Source organism: Gavia stellata, chromosome 15 (genome assembly GCF_030936135.1).
Source record: "Gavia stellata isolate bGavSte3 chromosome 15, bGavSte3.hap2, whole genome shotgun sequence".
In the NCBI taxonomy this organism is placed as follows: domain Eukaryota; kingdom Metazoa; phylum Chordata; class Aves; order Gaviiformes; family Gaviidae; genus Gavia; species Gavia stellata.
Genome location: NC_082608.1, coordinates 22,319,362 through 22,339,711, shown reverse-complemented (window position 1 = coordinate 22,339,711; position 20,350 = coordinate 22,319,362). Strand labels below are relative to the sequence as shown.

The following is a 20,350-nucleotide window of genomic DNA, read 5'->3' as shown; positions in this document are numbered from 1 at the left end:
AGAGATTGAGAGCTCAATCCACGGCATGCCAGGATCACCTCTCCCTCTGACAAAGGAGCAGTCCTCATGGATTTTAGCTCGGGCAACTTGGCTGGAAGGTCAAGGAGATGCAGAAAGCAGTTGTGAGAGAGGAGTGCAGGTGTTTTCAGGGCTCTGGGAGGACGTGCTGAGAATCCCAGGAACAGACCTCCTGAGGGTTTTCCCCAAGTCTGTTCCAGGAAATGCCTCCTCCATTTCGCCACGCTCGGTGCCCTCCGTGCACAGGAATTCTCTGAAGTGCTCTGCTGAGGAGGAAGCCGGGCTGCTGCCTGGCAGTTCTGTCTGTTGATCTTCCAGGGGATAGGTGGGACCAGAGCTCAGTACGGGGAGTGTCCCTGTACAGAGATATTCACAGGTAGTGTTGAAGCCGAACCTGTGCCTTACTATTTACTCTGAAGTTTTATTGCTCCGGGCAGCAGTTACGGTAGCAGCTCCTCTTGCTATGGGATTGACTCCTCCAATGTTTATGCTGGTCTAGAGCCAAAAGCTGCTAGTCAGAAACTGGTGTCACTGAGTTGATACGAGCATTTAGTACATGTTGAGTAACAGCGGCTTTCACCTCAAAAATCTGTCTTGGGAGAGGAGGAGGATGCCAGAAGGAGTGAGAACAGCAGGAAGGCTGAGTGTAACTGGGGTCCCAGCAGGTCACAGTGGCTGGCTGGTGTTCAGGCCTCGGCTCAGACCCTCAACTACTGGTGGGATTGCACAGATCTTTCTGTGGTGGGGCCTTGGTCCTGCACCCAGGACTGGTGTGAGGTCAGGTGTTGAATCCCTTCAGGTGACAGCATTAAAGGGCAAATCTCTCTCTGTCAGAAGGGGGAGTATTGTGGGATTAGGCACCTTTGGGAATAAGATGCTGTAGTTAAATCCAAGTTGTTCCACATGTGCCACTCCTTTTTGTTTGATTCATCCCCAGGCACCAGTCTGTGCCTCTGGAAGACTCTCAGCTGAAGTGAAAGGTCTCTTGCTGCCCTGGCCTGACCGCTGTGCATGTGCAAACAGACCTGCTGTGCACAAAGCATGCTGTCTGGCTCTGCCTTCTTTCTCAGACAGAGACAGGAAAAGAAAGGAGGGTTAACTTTACAACTGGATTACAGCACAAATAAACAAGTTACTTTAACTTCCTAGGATCACAAAGCCACTGCATCCTTTGATTTGTGTGGTAGGGATCCAGAAAAGCGATAACAAGCGTATGTCAGGGCAGGATTATGACGCACTCGCTGAGATGGGAGGCTGTACAGCAGCTGCTGGTGGCATGCAGGCTGTGGACCAACGTTAGCTCTCCTCCAGGTTACGTCTGTGGTAGTTCGCTCAGTTTTCCCTGTATTTGGGAGAAGTTGTCATCTGTTGTCTGACTTGCTGACTGCAGCAAGCCTTTCATTGAGAACAGTGAATTTAGCGTGGAATTTACCCTGAGAAGCAATGAATGATGTCAGGCTGCGGTCTGTCTTCTTCCAACACACTGCCTTCACCTGGAAGGAACAGCAGTGCTTGTAGTTCATCCAGGTCCACCTTGGGAACGTACTCAGTGAAATGTTGTTTCCTGATTGGAAAGCACAAGTTCTGAGTCACCACTGCAGATATAACTAACAGGCAGTCTCTTTTCCTTGCAGCTTCTTGTTTCTCTGCTGTTCTTCTCACTCATGGATCTCATCTCAGCCAAAATAGCACCAAAGGTAAATTCAGCCCTGAGGGAATTCTCATGACATTAAATGTGTCTGATCCACTCGGTTTGCTGCCTAAAAATGCTTTGTACTGGTACTGTGAAGGCTGGTAGCTTGTTCTGCCAGAAGGAAGGGATCAGCAACATCCTAGACAGAGCCTGTTGAAAGCCCTTCTGTTCCTATCAGATTAAACCTCTAACTGACGTTATCTCCCCTTTTACTACGGCAGCTTTTATTTCTCTTCCTGAATGACTTACTATTTTCAGTTCCTTGTTCAGACTTTACACCTCCCAGGTAGTGAAGGAACCTCATCTCTCTTGGCTTTTGTGTTGCATTTCACGTTTTTTAGATGACGTTTTTCCTCAGGCTGGAAATGTCCATGGCATGTCACAGAAGAAGGGGTCCCCAGCATGAGGAACGTTGGTTTCCAAATCATTTAGTGCTGTTAAATGAAGGAGCAAAGATGACAAGTTTCTTCCTGCAGCTGTCTGTCCTAAGTATCCTCCCGCCTAGGAACGCTTGTTTCTGTCCCTTTGCTGTCTTCTCAGCTTTGAAGCGCAGCCCTTTGTGTAGTCACCTAACAGATTGGATTGGGGAGCAGATTCAAGTTAAAAATAATCATTTGGTCTCCTAGTCTGGGAGAGTCTGGAGGAAGAGTCGTTGAGGAAAGAAATATCTTGAGCAAACAGACCTAGGAGGTTATTCCAAGTAAAATGAGTAATGCAAAATAAACCCCCACAATCCCAAGACATGCTGTCACTAGAAAGGTTAGAGGGGAAAAAACCTGCTTGGGGGAGCGGGGTGGGGTCGGTGCAGTGGCTGTGTGCTCAGTACCGCTGGGAAGCATGCCAGTGACGAGTCGGTTGCTCATCAATGCCGCTTCCCCTTTCTCACAAATCATTCTCATATGAGCCCTGTCGTGGCCTGGTTCGGTGATGAAGGCACTGCACTAGTCCAGTGCCTGATTGCCCGGGGGGAATCCAGGCTGCCAGGCGAGGGGAAAGACTTGGGCTAAATTCAGGAAGGTCTTTTAATAGAGCACTTCATGTACACGATCTCTTACGAGGGGTTCCTTTCTGCTTTGATGCAACTAAAGCCTAAGACAAACTAGACTTGTCCTTTCTGACACCCAGGAAGGAGTGGATTTTCAGACGTCTCTGGAATGGTCCCTGGAGATCTTGCAATGCCTGGAAGAGAGGGGCATGTCCTGGCCACTTCTCTTCCATTCAGCAGAGAAAGGTGAGTCCTGCCCCCACGGGGTGGAAAGGCGAGGTTTGGTGCCAGACAGGCATGCCCCATCTCTTTGATTAACGAGTGTACCTGTAAGAAGGAACAGATGGGCCTTTGTAAGCAGCATGAAACATACTTGCTTGAGTAAAGGCTGAGAACATCCTGCTTCTACCCTGCAGTATGGTGACCCAGCTGACGATCAGGAACAACCAACACTCAGTATTGCTCCCTCCAGTAGAGAAAGCCTCAGAGGGGACAGCTTCCTTCTCTCAGGGGTCCCCACACCCAAGCGCTAGTCTTTACTGTGGGCTGGAAGGAAACTCTGCAGCCCCTGTGCTGCTGTAGAAGTATGCAAGGTGGCGTGAGGACCACTAAAGATGCTTAGAGCTTCTCTCTGGCTATTGCAGACCCTAGAAAATACCATGTCCTGCGCAGCGCAGCCTCGGACCGTCACATCCGGCTCTTGCCTGTTGCGTTCTACAGGTAATGTCCTGCTGGACTCAGAAGGGAGGTGTTCGTGAGGGAGGATGTGGCTGATGGTTTGCACGTACAGCAGCTGCCGCTGAGGTAACAGTAGTGCTGCCTGTAGGTGAGATGAACCTTTACCTTAGCTGTGCAGGAAAGAATACTTGATCATGGCAGCGTTGGTAGTTAAGGAGCCCCGTACCTTTTGCTAGAAGTTTCCCTTCAGCTTTGCGTTCCAAACAGGACTGTCCCTGGCTGCCCTCCTGCTCCTGGCAGTGGGCTGGCCCTGCACACAGTGGGACTTGTAAAATGGACAGCGGCAAGAGCACCAGCTGCGTTTGCCTTGGGTTTTTCTGTGTTTGGATCTACCATGGAACCAGCGCTAACCGGACATGGTGTGTGACCTCTTCTAGCCTCACTCCTTGCTTTCACCAAGAGCTGCTCACCAGAGAGCCGGCCTTCCTCTACGTGGCGCTCGATTTCTACATCCAGCTGCTTCGGCTCTTTGTGGAAGGGAAAGACCTGCCGCAATCTGATCAAGCAGGGCAAAGCCCAGGCCCTGCAGAGCACGTGAGTGAAGCTTGGTCTCTTTTTTTTTTTCCTCTTGTACCTGTGAATCCTACTCTTTATCCCTTCTCCTGCCACTTGCAGCATCCCTCTTGCTCCCACCTTCCTGTACAATGCAGAGGTAGCTTGTGTGGCTGCCTTTGCAGGCAGTCAGCTTGCTCGCACCTTGGGGCTGAGAGAAGCTGCCAGTGCTGCTGTCCCGCTGCTGTCTTACTTGTGCAGGACCTCAGGGTGGATGTGGTCACTGCTCAAGTGATCTGCTTAACCTGTGAATAGCCCCGAGGTGCGGTGTAGTGGTTCCCGTTTCACGTTCGGAGGCAGGGACTGAGACCTTAAAGTGACATTGTGCTTGGCCTTGACGGGTCGTGTCTCTTCTCCATGTTCTCCAGGGGGATCCCTTGGAGGTGATCTCCACGGCCCGGCGGTTCCTGCTTGGTGCGATCCCGCAATGCCCTGCCCAAAGCTTTGGAAACGTACGACTGGTACGTTGAGATGTTTTTCTTCTTCTTCCAGTGCGTGAGAGCTGGGAGCGCTGCTTCTGCCTGTGTAGCCTTTCTTGGGCACCGGTGCTGTCTCCTTAACCCCTGACACACACTAGTTTCCGTAACACATTTGGGAGCGGTGGAGGACACCGGCTGCTCAGTCAGCACCATAGCCACATCCTCCCTCTCCCGGGCTGCATCTTTCTCAGCAACATTAAACATTGCCCTCACGCAGTCTTGCTCCTGGTGCTTGCTTAATGCTTGGTCTTGGGGGAAATATCAAGCACAGCTAAGTGGCAGATGTTGAAGTTTCCCACAAGCACTGCATTGTCAGCCAGGAGACCATGTTATTTCTGTGCGAGTCGGCAACAGCTTCCCTCTCCTCTCCCTCCACTTTGCCAAGAACCAGCAAAATGACCTAGCGTTGCTGTAACGCGCTTTGAGGCAGCACGAGCAGGTCTAATACCAGCTGCTTGCCCTCTCCCCAGCTACTGGCCACCTGTGAAGAACTTGACCCTGAGCTGGCAGCCACCCTCCTGCGCTTCTCAAGGCCTGCTGTGGCCATGGAGCTGGACGAAGAGCTGGTCCTGTTCTGAGTGACGGGCAGGGCAGCGGCACAGCAAGCTGAGCAGAACACCCTGACTAGGGTTGAAGGGACAGACAAGGTGCCACCTTTCTCACCAGTGCTGTTCCTTTCAAATTACTTTGTAAATAATTTATTACAAGCATAACCATGAAGCTCTTGTTACAATAAAAAGTAGGTTACAAATTTCAGTTTAGACTTGCTTTGGGAATCATAATTTTTTTTTTTTCAAAACAAAATGTCTGCTTACAGTTGCTCCACTGTCCTATGTAGCCCTACAGCCACCTGAGGGCACCTCTGTACAGGCAGCGGCTTGTGCAGGCAGGGAACAGTTGTGGCCAACTCTGTTTCTGCAACTGTGTGCATGGGGAGAAGGGGGACCAGGAAGGGGTGCTGCCGAACATCCATTCCCCTGGGATTAGACAGACTCTTAGTACAACACTGCTGAATCAGACGTGAGCATGGAGAATCACAGCATGATAACAAGCTTTTTCTGAGCAAGCTGAAGCTAATTCCACTGAGTTCTTTGGGAGACTAAAATGTAGATTAAAAATCTCCACTCTGCCGTATGGTTTCTACAGGGCTGGACTGGGAAAGCATCCCTGTCCCCCTCAGGTGGGCTCCTGCTGTGCAGTCACTTCTGGCTTTACCGCCTGGCTTTCTGAAGTCCCTGAAGTATTTAGGAGGAGAATGGGCTCTGGCTCCAGTGGCTTGGCTTTGTCCTGAGTCTGGGTCAGAGGGTGCACCATGGACATGTGGACATTAAGGTTATGGGCCTTCTCGAAGCGCTTCCCACACTGGTCGCAGGCAAACTCCAGCTCTGTCTCAGCTTTGTGTTTGGTCATGTGGTACTTCAGCGATGCTCGCTGTCTGCACTGGAAACCACAGATTTCACACCTGCAAGGCAAAGGAGGGGCTTAGCACCGAGCCTAAAGCCATGGCCGTGGTGTTCGCTCTTTGTCACGCTGAATAAGCCCACGAGAAGAAGACCACAGCCTCAGAGCTGCTTGCTCATTGCATCTCCCACAACTCCCCCAGTCACGCAACACGATTCTCCTCCTCAGGCCTGCAGCTCATGGCTGGTAGCTGAGCATTCACCTGCTGAACGCTGAAGGGCAACAGGAATAAAAGGAGGTGCAAGGCGTGCTCAGCAACAAGAAGCTCTTGAGCTGGAGCACATGTTGTGGATGGACATTTAAAGTGTCCATTCAGCCAGGACACTGCCAGCTACAGGCAGGGCTTGTATCACAGAATTACTCTGTGCCAAGGACAGTGACTGGGAGAGCTCAGCAGAGCTTCACTACCCCTTGTCTCCCTTTTCCTAGCTACAAACGGATGGTTGGTGTGCACTTACTGGAGGGGCTTTGCTCCCGAGTGCCGCATCTGGTGGACCGAGAGGTGTTTGCGTTGCTTAAAGGTCTGCCCACATTCATCACAGATATAGTTACGTACCTCTGCAATGGAAAAAGGGAGAGAGTTATCGATTCGGCCGATTTCTTCGTACATGAAATGCATACACGCAGCTGCCCACGCTTACTGATGGAGTCTGAATTCCTCCCCCTGCCTCACATCCCACACAGGAAGGCTTATTACAGGTTTACCGGCAAGGCAGACCGTTCTACACCCCGCAGAGAGTCTTGCACAAGCCTTATGCAATGAATCATTGGGTGTTTGCACCACCCATCGCCTGGCGTGAACGGAGCCTGCTGGGACACACCTGTATGAATGAGCTTCACGTGACGCTGCAGGTACCGGTCAATCATGAACACCTTGTTGCAGCCAGGATGAGGACAGGGCCTCTCCCGAACCTCTTCGTGATGCTCTTTGATGTGTTTCTGTAAAGAAAGGACAGAGCTTCTAACCACTGGGCTGCATTTTCCCCAGTGAAAAACTTGGATCCCCCCAAAAAAGAGACCCTCATCTTGGCAGGCTCGCGCATCAGCACCGCTTCACTGTGAAAAACCGGACACTTGCATCCAAATCTATGCCTGGCAGCGGGGCTGTTAACAGGACACAGTGGAGCTTGGTCCAAGGGCTGCTGCCGAGCCAGCGGCAGACTTCCAGAACAGGAGGAGCACGCAGAGCCAGAGCAGCTCCTGTTGCTTTTGGGAGCACAGAAAAAGGCCTCAAACTGCTTCGTTTAGTCCCTTGCCGCCTCCTGTGAAGCGAGGCAGTGAATTAAATCTGTCAGGGATCCCCTCCTCATATGGAAACTGCTCTGCAACACTCAAAGCTACAGGTTTGAGACGGGAGCAAGCCCTGAACTCACCTTCATGCCATCTGCCCCTCTGTAGACAGCCGTGCATCCCTGGTAAGGACACTTGTAAATGGTAGGCAGCTCCTCCCTGCAAAGCAGAGGCCTGCCGTCAGCTGGCGTGCCGAGCGTGGGGGTGCTGCCCGGCTGCCGCCGGCTCCTTATTACCTTTCACATTTGATTTTTTTTTTCCAGCCTGGCTTAGGCCCCGGCTTCTTCCTTATTTTGGGCTCTTCCGCCTTCTTTGCTTCTTTGCTGTCACTTTTCTTGCTAGAAACCCTCCAAGAAGGAACAAGGACAGCAGTTTAATACTTGATCTCTGTTTTAGTCCTCCCACCTAATCATCCCCGAGTGTTACACCTGATCTGACGGCTTAGCTTGCCCTGGCAAAGCAGCAGCACGCACACCATCAGGTACACGTGAGCTGCGCTGCGATAATTAGTGCTGGGCCTGGGGATGAGGGATGTGGTCCAGCTTCAGCCCCCTGGGGAGCTTGGGGAACACGGCTGTGACCTCCAGGCAGGGACGTGGGGGGAACTGAGGCGGTAAAGGAAAGCGACTGTGTTGGTCTAGCCGACTCCACCACGGCCCCAGCCCTCCCGCTCATCCACAGAGAGCTCTGCTAACCACACAGTGACCTGCTTACTTCTTTTCGGGGTAAGGCTCGAAGGAGTCATCTGAAGATTGCACATTTCTCTTCTCATTTTCATCATCGCTCAAGAAGTCCCTGAGAGAGAGAAGATGCCCTTTACCGACACAGCACCGGGCTGGCACGTCAGCACCAGCGTCTGCAGCAGCAGCAGTACGTGTTCCGTCGTTCCCAGCGCATCCATCTCCCCCACGGCACGGCAGCCGAGGCTCCACGTGTTCTCCTCCCCCGTAATCTCCCCAAGCAAATACAGCGCCGGTGAACTCAGCAAACAGCAACATCAGGTCCTTTTAGGACTAGATCGCTGTAAGAATAATTGAACCACTGTCAGGAGAACAAAAAACGGCTGTTACTGAAAAGATCTATTCATTGTTGAGGGATGTTGCCACCGTTCTCTATACTGGGAAAAGTAATTTGGTAGAGCAAGAATGTAATATAATTGTCTGGCGCAGGTTAATTAAACTGCAGGTCATTCTGTATTTCCTCATACGTAGCAGCCACAGGGGTTTGGGTTTTTCTTTTTCCTCCTTTTAAGCCCTAAGCCATACAAGAAGCAATTAATTCTGAAGCCAGGAAACAGGCAATAAATTGTTGTGGCACGTTTAATGTGACAGCTGACAGATTTAGCTGACACACTGAACTAAGTCTGCACTCAGCTATTTGGTCCTTTAGACTCAGAATGACTGGACTCAATTATCAGTTATTTACAAGCCTCACTTTAAGTACCTACGTTTGAAGGACTTAGCCAAGTCTTTGATCATAAAGACTGCTAAGCTGCCAGTGTCCCTCCCACTCCCGCTTCCCATTTCATCGCTCTCCCCGTGAGCAACCGGGGCGATTTCTCCAAGTGCCACCCCTTGCCAGCGTTCCCGCACCGACCACTCTTCCGGAGCCCCAGCCTGGAGCAGCCGCGAAGGGGAATTGCTCCAAGGCTGAGGGGCTGGAGCAGCGGCACCCAGGACCAGGCAAGCCCCCGCCGCCCCCTGCACCGTTCCTTCCCCAGAGCAGAGGGGGAAACGAAAGGGGACCAGCTTTGCTGGAAGCAGCCAACAGAGAGAACACAAGCGCCGCTGTGCAACCCCCCCTCTGCGGCAGAGGTGGCGAGGAGGGGAGTTCAGCGCGTCAGCGGCGTGAGCTTCATCACAGCCGCTGCAGAGCCACTGCTCTGCGCCTCCGACGCCGGTTCCAAGGGGCCTCGAGGGCCAGGTCATTCGTGGAGAAAGAGCTCTCCGAGGCGGGTCATTCACACTCGCAAAGAAGACATTTAGGCTATTTTAAACCCACTCTTCTCTCACCCCTCAGAAAGGTCACTGAACTCGTCTTTTACCCGCTCATCCGACGTTGCAGACAGAACCTGCTTCCCACTCAACTGTCCTAGGGAATGAAGGAGAACACGGTGCGTTACAAGGAAAAGCAGCAAAAACAAGCCAGTGGAGACAGCTGCTGAGAAGGAACCAACCACTTGGGGTTCATGAAAACATGTGCTCCGCAACAAGTTAATGATTATTTAAACCAAACTCCATGTTTCGTGTGCGCGGAGACCGTTTTCCCTGCACCCCAGGGACGGGAGAGCCTTTACACTGGAGTTCCCACGAGCATCTTTTGGTTTCCCCCGTGACGCCCGCTCTGTCAGTGAAAGACTTGTCCCCAGGCGAGTCCCAGCTGCCATTCCTCTTTCCAGCAGCGGACATCTCCCATGGCCGTCAGAGCTAAACACAGCCCGACTTCTGTAACTCAAAATCGGTGTTAATCCCCACACGCCACTTCCAGAAGAGAGGAGAGTTCAGCAGTAAACCCACATGATCTTGGCCCACAAGCAAGCCTGCCCGACAACTTTCCTTTGCGGACAGAAGGGGCTCCTGCTGTTCGGCATCACCAGCAGCCGCAGCACTGTGGGGAAGCCCCTCCTTGCCAGAATACGGACGGGGTTTGGGATCGAGCAGAAAGAAACGTCTGGCAAATGTGGTGCTGGAGAACCAGCGACCGTTCTGCACCACTCGACAGGCACATGCCCCACAGCAAGAGCAAGGCAGCAGGGTCTCGCCAGCCAGGCGCAGCCTGCTAAGAAGGGCCAGGTCTCACCCCTCTGTCAGAGGGGCAAACAGCGCACCGGGCGAGGAGGCCGGCTCTTTTTGTGTGACGTGGTTGGCTGAACCCGCGTTCCGCGTTCCCCCTTCCCCTTCGGCAAGGCTCAGCGTCCCCGATCAGAGGCGATTCTCTGGGAAACCTGCACTCCCCCGCCGGGGTCTGCGTCCTCCCCGAGGAGCAGCAGTCTCTCCGAGGAAGGGGCTCAGCCCCATCATCGTTCCCTGGGCCAGCTCTCCAGCTCCTTGCCCTTCCCTAGGCGCCTGGAGGGAGATCGGAAGGCAAATCCCTTACCTGTGGCACTGCTCAGTGGTGACACGGGCTGCGGCAGGGCTTTCTCCTGTAAGGAGGCAGCGCTGTCCAGTTGCGAGCGAGATGAATCCCTGTTCTGCGGCAGCTCATTCTCCACATTCAGTGGCACGGATGTGGTCCCTTTGTTTGCCGGCTGCTGGCAAGGAGTTGTCCGTGCTGGAGCGTGCTGGGGTTTGGGAGCAGAAACAGCCTCCGCATTGTCTGCCCCTGCCCCGTTGTCAGTCAAGCGCTGCGCCGTGCTCTTGTTCCACTCCCGTTTGACAGACAAGGCGTTGTCGACCAGCACCGTGCTACAGTCCGAATCCGTATCCATGACGTAGTCGTGCCCGTCCCCGCAGCCCCAGACGGCACGGATGATGCCGCAGTACTCGGAGGAGAGCACGCTCTGCAGGCTGGGCACCGACGGGCAGCTCCCGGCGTGCGCGTGCGTCCACGTCACCAGGCTGTGCAGGCACTGCGGGCTGGAGGTGATCAGGTCGACTGCGGGAGGGGAGAGGCAGCACGCGCACAGTCAGTCCCCTGGGCCAGCAAAGGGAGGGACAGGGAGGGACCCGCTCCCCCCCAGGGAGAAAAGAAAAGGAAAGCAGCTCCGGGAGCAGGCACTCACCCAGACAGGAGGCACCTCCTTCCGCGCCCGGCTGGGCCTGGGCCGCGCCGCTCCTGCAAAAGCCAGAACAGCACAGTGGGGTCTCGGGGGTGACGGAGGGACCATGTGCCAACACGCGGCAATTTACTACTCCCGATAACTCTGGGGAAGAAAGAAACGCAACGTACTTTCCTTTCGACTTTACATGGCCCGTGGGAGAGGCGTTCACCCTCTGGATAAACGTCCTGAGGACGCTGCGGCATTTGTAGAACTGGGCATGGCATTTCTTGCAGACAAACTGGGGGAGCGCGGGGTCCTGCCGCACGGCCACGCCGACCAGCCGCTGGAAGTCGGTGAAGAAGACCTGATCCACGCGGCGCTGCTTCTCCGAGTTCTCTCCCATCACAGGCACCTTCCCGAAAGCATTGCGCAGGCTCCTGGAGGAGAACTTCCCGTGGCAGAGGCGACAATACCCGGTGCTCAGGGCTCTGCCAATTCCTGCCAGAGAAGGATCGAACACAGCTGCTGGGTGCCTTCCGCAAGAGTATGGCAGCAGGCTACGGCCTGAAGGCACCGGCATGCTGGAAGATGTTCTCCTTCCCTTGATCCAGGCTGCCTCCGGAGCCCTGGCTTCAGCACCAGCACAGAAAAGCTGGGCAGGAGAGAGAGACCTGCCCTGTGACCCCCCCTGCAGATCGGGGCACTGCTCCACAACCGTCTGACCCTAAAAATCAGCCTTTCTGACCCGATTGCCCCAGCAGAGGATGCTCCTCCCGGCTGCGGCATTCCCGCGGCTCGCTCCCACACGTTTGTGCTTCTGCTGACGCCGTCCCTCGGCTTAAGTAGTTCTTCTCCCTCCCCAGAGTTTATCTCTGAAGTATTTATAGCCGGTGGTTGCGTCCCTCAGCCTCCGCGAGCCTGAGCCGCCCCGGCTCTCGCAGCCTCTTCCGAGACTCGCCATTTCTCAGCCACCCTGACGGTGCCCCGCAGCCTGGAGCGGGGCAGGGAGCCGGAGACGCGGAGCTGCGGCAGCTTCCAAGTGGGGAGCGAGGCTGACCCAGAGCAGCGGGGCAGGATGCAAAGCATCTCTCCCGCTCCCGTTTCAGTGACCGCGCCGCTCTCCCGCCCAGCTGCCTCCCTCCCCATCCCGCGGCATCCCTGCTCCGCAGAGCACGGCTCCATCCCTCCGCTGCGCCCTGAGCGCGGCGAAAACTCCCAGACGCAGCCTCTTCCCGGCCCTGATGCCACACGGCTGTGCTCTAAACCCTCCTGCCCGGGGACGGGGAGGGAGCAGCGTCCTGCCTGCAGCCCCCCAGCCATCGCCGAGACCGCACCATGAGCCTTCAGAGCGATTCGGGGTCCCACCGCGCACCGCAGGCCGGTGGGGACAGCCTGCAGAGCCCCCGGGGAGGGGGCACAGGCGGGGAAGGGTAGTGTGCGCGGGGGTGAGTGTTTTGGGGGGCTGGCAGCTGCCCCCCACGCAGGGCGGGAGGGTCGGTGCGCGCCAGCCTGGGTGCTTTCCCGGAGGGAGCGCAGGCGTTGTCGCTGCGCGAGCGCTTCCTCGGCCGTCGGTGGTTTGTCTTTAGACCCCCGGTGTCGCGCCGTTTGGGGATCAAACTTCTCTCCTGCCCCCAGCCACACCGGCAGCGGAGCTTTCGGCTATCGGCCGCCTCCAAAGCGGGCCCGGAGGACGGCAGAGCACCCCGCGGACGGAGGGGGGGTCAGCTCCCGCCCGCTCCCCCTCGCTGTGCTGCCGACCCCCTCGCCGGGCTCCTCACCCGCCCCAGGGGCCTCCCAGGCCTTCGCAGCCGCCACCGGGCCCTGCCCCCAGCAGGGAAATCCGGGCCGGGGCGCGGGGCAGAGCCGCCGCCCGACCGCCTGCCGGGGCCACGGGGCGCCGGGAGCGGCGGCAGAGCGGAGGGGCCCTCGGTGGCGGTGGGGGGGGGGGGTGCAGCGGGGCCCGGCCGCGCCAGGCCCCACGCACCCACCCGCAGCCCGTCCCGGTGGGTGCCGGCCCCGGGAGCGGGGTGCGGCGGGGCACGGGCCATGCGCGGCTCCGGGGCGGGAGGCCCCGGCCTGCCCGTGCCCCCCCCCCCCCCAACCCCCGCCCCGGGAGCGGCGGCCGCTGCTCCCGCCGTGACCCCGCTCCCCTCCCGCCGCGGGGCTTCCCGGGCCCGGCGCCTCGGCGCGGAGCTGGGCCGGGCCGCGCCCGCCCGCCTCACCCCGCGGGGCTGCGCCCCCGACCCCCGGTCCGGCCCCCCGCGGGCCCGCCCCGCCCGGGCCTCACCTGCCTCCGGGGCCCCGCCGGGCCGTGCCCAGGCGGCCGCCGTGGGGGCCCACCCCGCGGGGGGCTCGGGCCGCGCCGCCGCCGCCTCGGTCCCGCGGGCCGCCGTGCCGGGACGCCGCCGGGGCTCGGGGGACGCCGCGCCGGGGCCGCCCGCGGCCGCCAGGAACCGCCCGCGCCGATCGCGCTTCATCGCCGCCGCCGCCGCCGCCGCGGGCCCGGCCCGCCCCGCCCCGCCCGGCGCAGCGCCCCCTGCCGGCCGGAGGACCCCGCCGCCGGTCCGGCCCCGCCGCGCTCCCCCGGCGCCGCGGCCCGGTCGCGCCGTTCCGGGCGGCGGCCGCCATGGCCGCGGCGGGCGGCGACGGGCCCGGGGGGCACGGGGCGGGCCGGGCCCTGCAGACCGCCATGAGGGCGGCGAGCGGCGCCCTGGAGATGGACAGCGCCGGGCGGCCGCGGGTGAGCGCGGGGCGGGACCCCCGGGCCTCCCCCCGCAGCCCCGGGCCCGGCCTCCCCTTTGGGTCCCCCCGGCTCCGGGGGCACCGGCTCCCGCCGAAGGCCGTGTGAGACGCCCCGGGCAGGCTGCGGGATCTGGGCGTCCCCGGGCCCACCCGCAGCCCCGACACCCCGGGGAAGGGCCCGATCCTGCCCCCCCCCCCCGGCAGGGCCCGGAGGGCGGCGGGGGTCTCACCGGGGCTGCGGCCCGGGGGCCCGCGGCTCACCCCCTTCTCTGGCAGGAGGCCTACGTGGAGTACCTGAAGAGCATCGCCTTCATCGCCCAGGCCCTGCAGGAGGAGGCGGCGGGGACAGGTAGGGCAGGACCCCCGGCCCCCCCGTCCCCCCCGGCCCCCCGGCCCCCCCCGGGCCCCCCGGCCCCCCGGCCCCCCCCGGGCCCCCCAGCCCCCCCCGGCCCCCCCCGGCCCCCCCCGGCCCCCCGCTTCCTCCGCGCCCGCGGGATCCACGGCAGAACGAGCCGGGGCCGGTGGGCAGAGGCGGGGGGACCCTGCGGGTGACCCTAACGCCCTGCCCCTCCCCACAGATGGGGGCGAGGGGGTCACCCCCGAGACCCCGAAGATGCTGAAGCTCGCGGAGCAGTGCCTGGAGAGAGTCAAGTCCATCGCAGCGGCGCTGGGTGAGGGAGGGGTTGTGGGGTCCCGCTGCGGGGAGCTGGGCCCGCACCCAGGGGCCAGGCTGGTGGCGGGGGGGCAGCTGACCTTTCCTTCCCTCCCCAGGGAAAGCCCAGGCAAAACCGGCCGCGCAGGAGCGGAGCGGGGGCCCGGCTCCCCTCCCCAGGCACCGCCGGGTCTTCTCGGACGAGGGGGGGAAGCTCTCTCCCTTCCTGCCGCCGGAGATCTTCCAGAAGCTGCAGATCGCCGAGGCGCAGAGCGCACGGAAGTACGTGGGCTCGGACACGGGGCGCTGGCGGGGGGCACGGCAGGGAAGGGGCCCCGGGTCGTGTCACCGTGCCCGGCGGTGGGTGCTGAGGGCTGGTTCCCAGCAGGGAGCTGACGCCGCTGGAGGAGGCGTCTCTGCAGAACCAGAAGCTGAAGGCTGCTTACGAGGCACGGGTGGCACGGCTGAACCCCAGCCAGGCCCTGCAGAAGACCTCCCTGGCAAGTGGGGAGCCCCCCCGGCTGGGAGGCTGGGGAGGGAGGGCTGCTGCCGGCGGGCCGGGAGGGGAGAGGGTCCCTGCGGTGCCCGGGGGACCCCCTGCTCCACGCCTGCCACACTGGTGGCCGTGGGCTCTGGGTAGGCGTCCCCGACACGCCGCCTGCTTCACAGACGCTGTCCCTGCAGCGGCAGATGATGGAGAACCTGGTGATCGCCAAGGCCCGGGAGGAGACCGTATCCTTCCCGGCGGGAGAGAGCTCTGAGGGCCGGCCCCGCGGCCGTACCGGGCTCCGGCAGAGCCCCACGCCTCCCAGCTCCACACGCTGCCCAGGCGCCTGTGCCCTGTCCCTGGGCTGCACCGATCCCACACAGGCTTTTGGGGTCCGGGTGCTGTTCTTCCACCGGCTGATCGGGGGGATGGAGGTGGGAGAAGGGCTGATCCCGGCCCCCGGGCGGCCGTGGCTGTGCTGGGGCGGTGGGCGAGCGGCACTGGCTGGGTGCCACGATGGTGCCAGGGCTCCGGAGCCTTAACTCTGATGTGGCCCAGCTGCAGCGGAAAATGGAGGAGCGGCGGCTGCGGCTGCAGGAGGCTGCCAACAGGTGAGGGGGCCGGGGCGTCGCGTCGGGGACCACGGGGGCCACCCTGGCAGGTCCCCTCACCGCGGGCCGTTGCATCCCCAGGAGATTCTCCAGCAGCGTGGCCCTCACCCCTGAGGAGCAGGAGCAGAGAGCCCTCTACGCCGCCGTCCTCGAGTACGAGCAGGACCACGTGAGTACGCGCTGGAGGCTGCTGCCGTGGGTGCTGTGGGGAGAGAGACCGTGCCTTGGGTGCAGGATGCGTGCTGTCCTTGGGTGCTGTGGGGCAAGAGGCTTTGACACCCCTGGGTGCTGCTAGGGCAGGGTGCTGTGCTGTCCCCAGGCACCGTGGGGGCAGGATGCCGTGCCATGGGGCAGGGTGCTGTGCTATGGGGCAGGGTGCCGTGCCATCCCCACTGACCAGCCGCGGACGCTCCCCAGGACTGGCCGAGGCAGTGGAAGGCCAGGCTGAAGCGGAGCCCGGCGGACCTCTCCCTGGTGTCGGGGCTCTTCTCCTGCCTCCTCAGGTAGCGCTGGGGTGGGGAAGGGCCCCGCTCGGAGCGAGGGGGCTGCGGCAACTTGCCGATGCCCCCTGCCCACCCCCTCCCTCTGCTTCCAGCTTCCCCGAACACCCCATCGCCCAGCTCCTGCGGCAGCTGCAGTGCGCGGTGTACGCCCGCCTCTACCCGGCCGTCAGCCAGAGCGCCGCCGACGCCACCCCTGCCTCCCCCACCGGCCTCTCCTTCCTCTCGCTGGACACGGGGGGCTCGCTGCCCGCCGAGCCGGGGGGCCGCCGGCTCCGAGCCTCCCGCAGCCTCCACTGCATGTTCTCGGTGCCCGAGCACGGCCCGGCCGGGCTGCGGCACAGCCTGTCCAGCACGCCCCTTGCCGACGGCGGCCCTGGCACCCCAAGGGCGGAGGGCGGCTGGCTGGGGCCGGCGGCAGCCCCCCAGACTCCCCGGGAGAGCTCCTTCGAGGACCTGGAGCGGTTCCTGGCGTCGCCCGAGGGCTGGGCCCCTGCGGAGCCCCCGGCCGGCCCTGGGCAGGAGGCAGCGCTGCCGGAGCAGCTGAAGGGCGTCGTGCGGGACATCCACAACGCCATCGGTGAGGGATGGCCGCTGGGGTCGGGGGGCTGGCCAGGGGCCCTCCCCAGCCGTGGGCTCTCTCCCTCCCTGTTGTTTTAGCCAGGGTGGACTCGGGGTGCAGGGTGAGGAGGACAGGGGGGGTCTCGCGGGTGTCCGCCGAGCGTGCTGCGTAACTCACCCCTTCCCAGACAGACTGCTGGCCCTGACGCTGCTGGCCTTCGAGGGGCTGAACACCGCCGCCGGCAAGGACCAGTGCCTGGCCTGCCTGGAGGAGGCCTTCTTCCCCCCGCTCTGGGCCCCGCTGCTGGCCCTCTACAGGTACCGCGGCCCCGGGGCCGGGCCCCCCGCGGCCACCCCGGCCCCCTCCCTGCCAGCCCCTCGCCTCTCTGCCCACAGGAGCGTGCACCGGCCCCGCGAGGCGGCCCTGGCCCGGAGCATGGAGCGGCACCGGCACGCCGGCCCCGCCGACATGGGGCTGTCCTCCCGGCTCTTCCCCCCGGCCCCCGGCCGCCCCGCGTACGGCTCCGCCATCGAGGACCTGCGCCTCATCCCGCTGGAAACCTGTCCCCGCAGGAAGCTGGAGTGCATCGGTGCGCAGCCGGGGGGGTCCGGGCTGGCGGGAGGGTCCGGGGAGGCTGTGGGGTGACCCTCAGCGCCCGCTCTGTGCCGCAGTGCGAGCCCTGCGCGGCATCTGCGAGTGTGCCGAGGAGTACTGCGGTGCCCGGGATGGCCGGACCCCCGCCTCTGCTGCCATGTGAGTACGGGGGGCAGCCAGCCCCACGGCCAGGGTGCAGATGTGGGGCTGGGGGTGGTGGGGCTGATGGCTCACGTTGCCGGTGAGGTGTTGGGGCCGCTGGTTGCCGTTGCCGGCGTGGCTGATGCTTCCCGTTGACGGCAGCGGGGCCGACGACCTGCTGCCCATCCTGTCCTACGTGGTGCTGCAGACGGGGCTGCCCCAGCTGCTGTCCGAGTGCGCTGCCATGGAGGAGTTCATCCACGAGGGGTAGGTGCCGGGGGGTGCTGGGCCACGCGGGTGCCCCTGGGCTGGGGGGCACTGTCCCCTCTCCCGGCACAGGGCTGCCAGGGCTGGAGGTGTGGGAAGGGGAGCCGGGTGGGAGCTGTGGCTCCCGTGGGCGCAGGGCTGCGGTGCGGCGGCCGTGGCGGTGTCCTGGCTGTGATGGTGTCCGGGCTGTGGCGGTGTCCCAGATGTGGTGGTGCTGTGGCTGTGGCAGTGCCCTTGCCGTGACGGTGTCTGGGCCGTAGCAGTGTCCCAGCCATGGCAGTGTCCCAGCCGTGGTGGTGTGGTGACTGTGGCGGTGTCCCTGCTATGACGGTGTGGTGGCTGTGACGGTGTCCTGGCCGTGATGGTGTCTGGGCCATAGCGGTGTCCCAGCTGTGGCGGTGTGGTGGCTGTGGCAGTGTCCCGGCCGTGGCAGTGTCCCAGCTGTGGCGGTGCGGTGGCTGTGGCAGTGTCCCTGCCGTGATGGTGTCTGGGCCATAGCGGTGTCCCAGCCGTGGCGGTGCGGTGGCCGTGGCAGTGTCCCGGCCATGGCGGTGTCCCAACCGTGGCGGTGCGGTGGCTGCGGCAGTGTCCCAGCCGTGACGGTGTCCTGGCTGTGGGGGTGCCCCAGCCGTGACGGTGCGGTGGCCGTGGCGGTGTGCGGTGCAGGTACCTGATCGGGGAGGAGGGGTACTGCCTGACGTCCCTGCAGAGCGCCCTGTCCTACGTGGAGTCCCTGCAGTGAGGAGGCGGCACCGGGGGACCCTCTCCTCGCCACCCACGGGCAGGTGCTGCTCCCCCTCCCTGGGGCCCTGGGGCGGGGGGTCCCCGTGGGGCGGGGGGTCCCCGTGGGGCGGGACCCACCGAGACCCCCGCCCCGCGCCGCCCGGGGGAGGGGGTGACCCGGGGGGGGGCGGTCCCGGGGGTCCCCCCCGCCCTGGGGCGCCGCTGCTCCCCCCGTCCTGCGGGGGGCGCTGTCGACGCAGGCTCAGCCCCGCCCCTGTGGGGGCGGAGCCGCGGACGGGCGCCGCCCCTCTCGGCGACGTCACTGCCCGCGGTGGGCGTGGCGCGGGAAGCGGAAGGGGAGCCCGTGCGGGGCGCGGGGCCGGGCCGGCGGGAACCGGGGCCGGGGGAGCGCGGGGCGGCGGCGGCCGGTGCCGGGTGCTGAGGCCGTGGCGGGGGCCGGGAGCGGGGCGCGGGGGGGGCTGACGCTGCTGCACCCCAGCATGTGCGCGGGCTCGGCGCTGCGGCAGGAGTACGGGCAGGAGTACCGGCGCTGCCTGGAGCGGGAGTTCCGGCGGGGCCGCGGCGGGGTCTGCTCCGACCCCTCCTTCGGGGAGCGGCTGCGGCAGCGGCTGCGGTCGGAGCCGGCGCTGCTGGGGGCCCTGCAGGAGGACGCGCCCGCCCTGCTGGCCCGCGGGCTGCGGGGCCGCCCCGACCCGGGGCCGGCGCTGCGGGGCCTGGCCGGCGCCTTCCGGCTGCTGGAGCTGGCGGCCGTCAACCTCTACCTCTTCCCCTGGCGCAGGGAGTTCGGCACCGTCCAGGTGAGGAACCGCGGCCCGGGCCTCGCCGGGGGGGCGGGGGGCCCGGCGGGGTGGGGGCGCGGGGCGTCTCCAGCCGTGGCCCCCCCCGCTCTCGTTGCAGACCTTCTCCGGCGCGTACGTGCACTTGCTGCGCCCGGCGCTCCCCGAAGCCGACTTGGTGCGGAGCTTCGGCCGGCTGGGCTACGAACGGCGCGACCCGCACTGCCTGGCCATCTCCCGGCCGCCCCCGGGACCCGAGCTGGTCGCCGCCGCCTGCGGCTTCTTCGCCTGCCGGTTGGAGTGTGAGATCCTGGCGGAGGTGGTGCTGCGGCTGCAGCCGCGCCGGCTGCGCGCCGAGGACCTGCTGGAGGCACGCCGGCTAGCCGGGGACGCGGAGGCCTGCGTGGAGATGCTGCGGCGGCTGGGGACGCAGCGCGAGGCGGCTGCCCGCTGTGGTGACGGCGTGGATCTCTACCGGGAGATGCTGGCCGGTCCCGAGGACACCGGGGGAGAGGACGCAGCCCCCCCAGCGCTGTGGAGGGACCCTGGCAGCCCGCGGGGTGCTCAGGACGTGCCCGGGCGGGGCTGGGACCGCAGCAGAGATGGCGAGCGTGGGCAGGAGCCGGTGCCCTCCGTGGGCAACCCTCACCTGGACGCCTCTTCTTCTTCCTCCTCCTCTCGCCTCTTCCTGGAGCAGGAGCTTGGCGGGGCCGGCGGCCCGCTCTCCACCCTAGCCATGGGGAGCAGAAGCCCCCAGGTGCCGGGGGAACCCCAGGATTCGCCCCCCGCCACGCCCCAGGAAGCCCCCGAGCTGCCCTGCTACCAGCTGCACTCCTGCCTGCGCCGGGGCACGCTGCCCTCCTACTGCTGCACCACCTGCCAGCAGCTCCACGCCGGTGCCTGCGCAGCCGGGCAGGTCTGCCGCACCCGCCACCGCGGGCAGGAGCTGCGCAGCGAGAGGCAGCAGCGGCTCTGGCTGCAGCGGACAGAGGTGGACATGCTGCTGGCCGACAGCTCCGGCCCTCGGTCCTAGCAACCCTGGGGTGCTGCCACTGGCTGCGCCCGTCCCCCTGCGGCCGGAAGGGGATGGGGACAGCCACCGCTCAGCCCAAGGGACACCGAACTCGTCCCCCTGGGAGGTAGCGGGGCCTGTGCCGTGCTCTGCTTCACCCTCGGGGCGGTAGGAGCCTGCCGGGCTGCGGGAGGACGGGCCCCTGCTCCAGCCCCGGTGTTCCCGCTGTAAACTGCTCGGTGCATCTCAGTAAAGCGCGGCTGCCTCACGGCGTGGTGGTCTTCTGCTGCCCTGCCAGGGGGGCGGGGGGAGCAGTGTCCCCAACGTGCCCGCTCCTGGGGAAGGG

General features: G+C 63.1%; 4 protein-coding genes across 4 annotated transcripts in view; 3 read left to right on the top strand and 1 right to left on the bottom strand.

Annotated features, from left to right (window-relative positions):
- Positions 1–5,043, top strand: part of FANCA (FA complementation group A) — a 37,679-nt gene extending 32,636 nt beyond the window's left edge. Inside the window, exons 38-43 of the mRNA XM_059824863.1 lie at positions 1,653–1,715; positions 2,837–2,942; positions 3,341–3,416; positions 3,812–3,968; positions 4,355–4,447; positions 4,936–5,043. Coding sequence (XP_059680846.1) covers positions 1,653–1,715; positions 2,837–2,942; positions 3,341–3,416; positions 3,812–3,968; positions 4,355–4,447; positions 4,936–5,043 — 603 coding nt within the window. The remainder of the gene's footprint in view (positions 1–1,652; positions 1,716–2,836; positions 2,943–3,340; positions 3,417–3,811; positions 3,969–4,354; positions 4,448–4,935) is intronic.
- Positions 5,044–5,156: 113 nt separating this feature from the next.
- On the bottom strand, positions 5,157–13,393 carry ZNF276 (zinc finger protein 276). The gene is made up of 11 exons (XM_059824858.1): positions 13,204–13,393; positions 11,105–11,414; positions 10,938–10,990; positions 10,313–10,810; positions 9,229–9,307; positions 7,931–8,011; positions 7,453–7,563; positions 7,300–7,375; positions 6,748–6,865; positions 6,385–6,484; positions 5,157–5,927 (listed from the first exon to the last, which is right to left on the bottom strand). Exons 1-11 carry the CDS (start codon positions 13,391–13,393, stop codon positions 5,642–5,644), a joined length of 1,902 nt encoding a protein of 633 aa, XP_059680841.1. The 3' UTR covers positions 5,157–5,641.
- Positions 13,394–13,542: 149 nt separating this feature from the next.
- VPS9D1 (VPS9 domain containing 1) lies at positions 13,543–18,248 on the top strand. The gene is made up of 15 exons (XM_059824695.1): positions 13,543–13,656; positions 13,935–14,007; positions 14,237–14,329; positions 14,430–14,592; positions 14,699–14,810; positions 14,980–15,042; positions 15,356–15,408; positions 15,490–15,577; positions 15,826–15,911; positions 16,004–16,488; positions 16,658–16,787; positions 16,866–17,059; positions 17,142–17,223; positions 17,368–17,472; positions 18,139–18,248. Exons 1-15 carry the CDS (start codon positions 13,543–13,545, stop codon positions 18,212–18,214), a joined length of 1,917 nt encoding a protein of 638 aa, XP_059680678.1. The 3' UTR covers positions 18,215–18,248.
- SPATA2L (spermatogenesis associated 2 like) lies at positions 18,224–20,272 on the top strand. The gene is made up of 3 exons (XM_059825097.1): positions 18,224–18,257; positions 18,695–19,013; positions 19,114–20,272. The coding sequence occupies exons 2-3, from the start codon at positions 18,696–18,698 to the stop codon at positions 20,023–20,025; spliced, it is 1,230 nt and encodes a 409-aa protein (XP_059681080.1). The 5' UTR covers positions 18,224–18,257; position 18,695; the 3' UTR covers positions 20,026–20,272.
- The last annotated feature ends 78 nt before the right edge of the window (positions 20,273–20,350 follow it).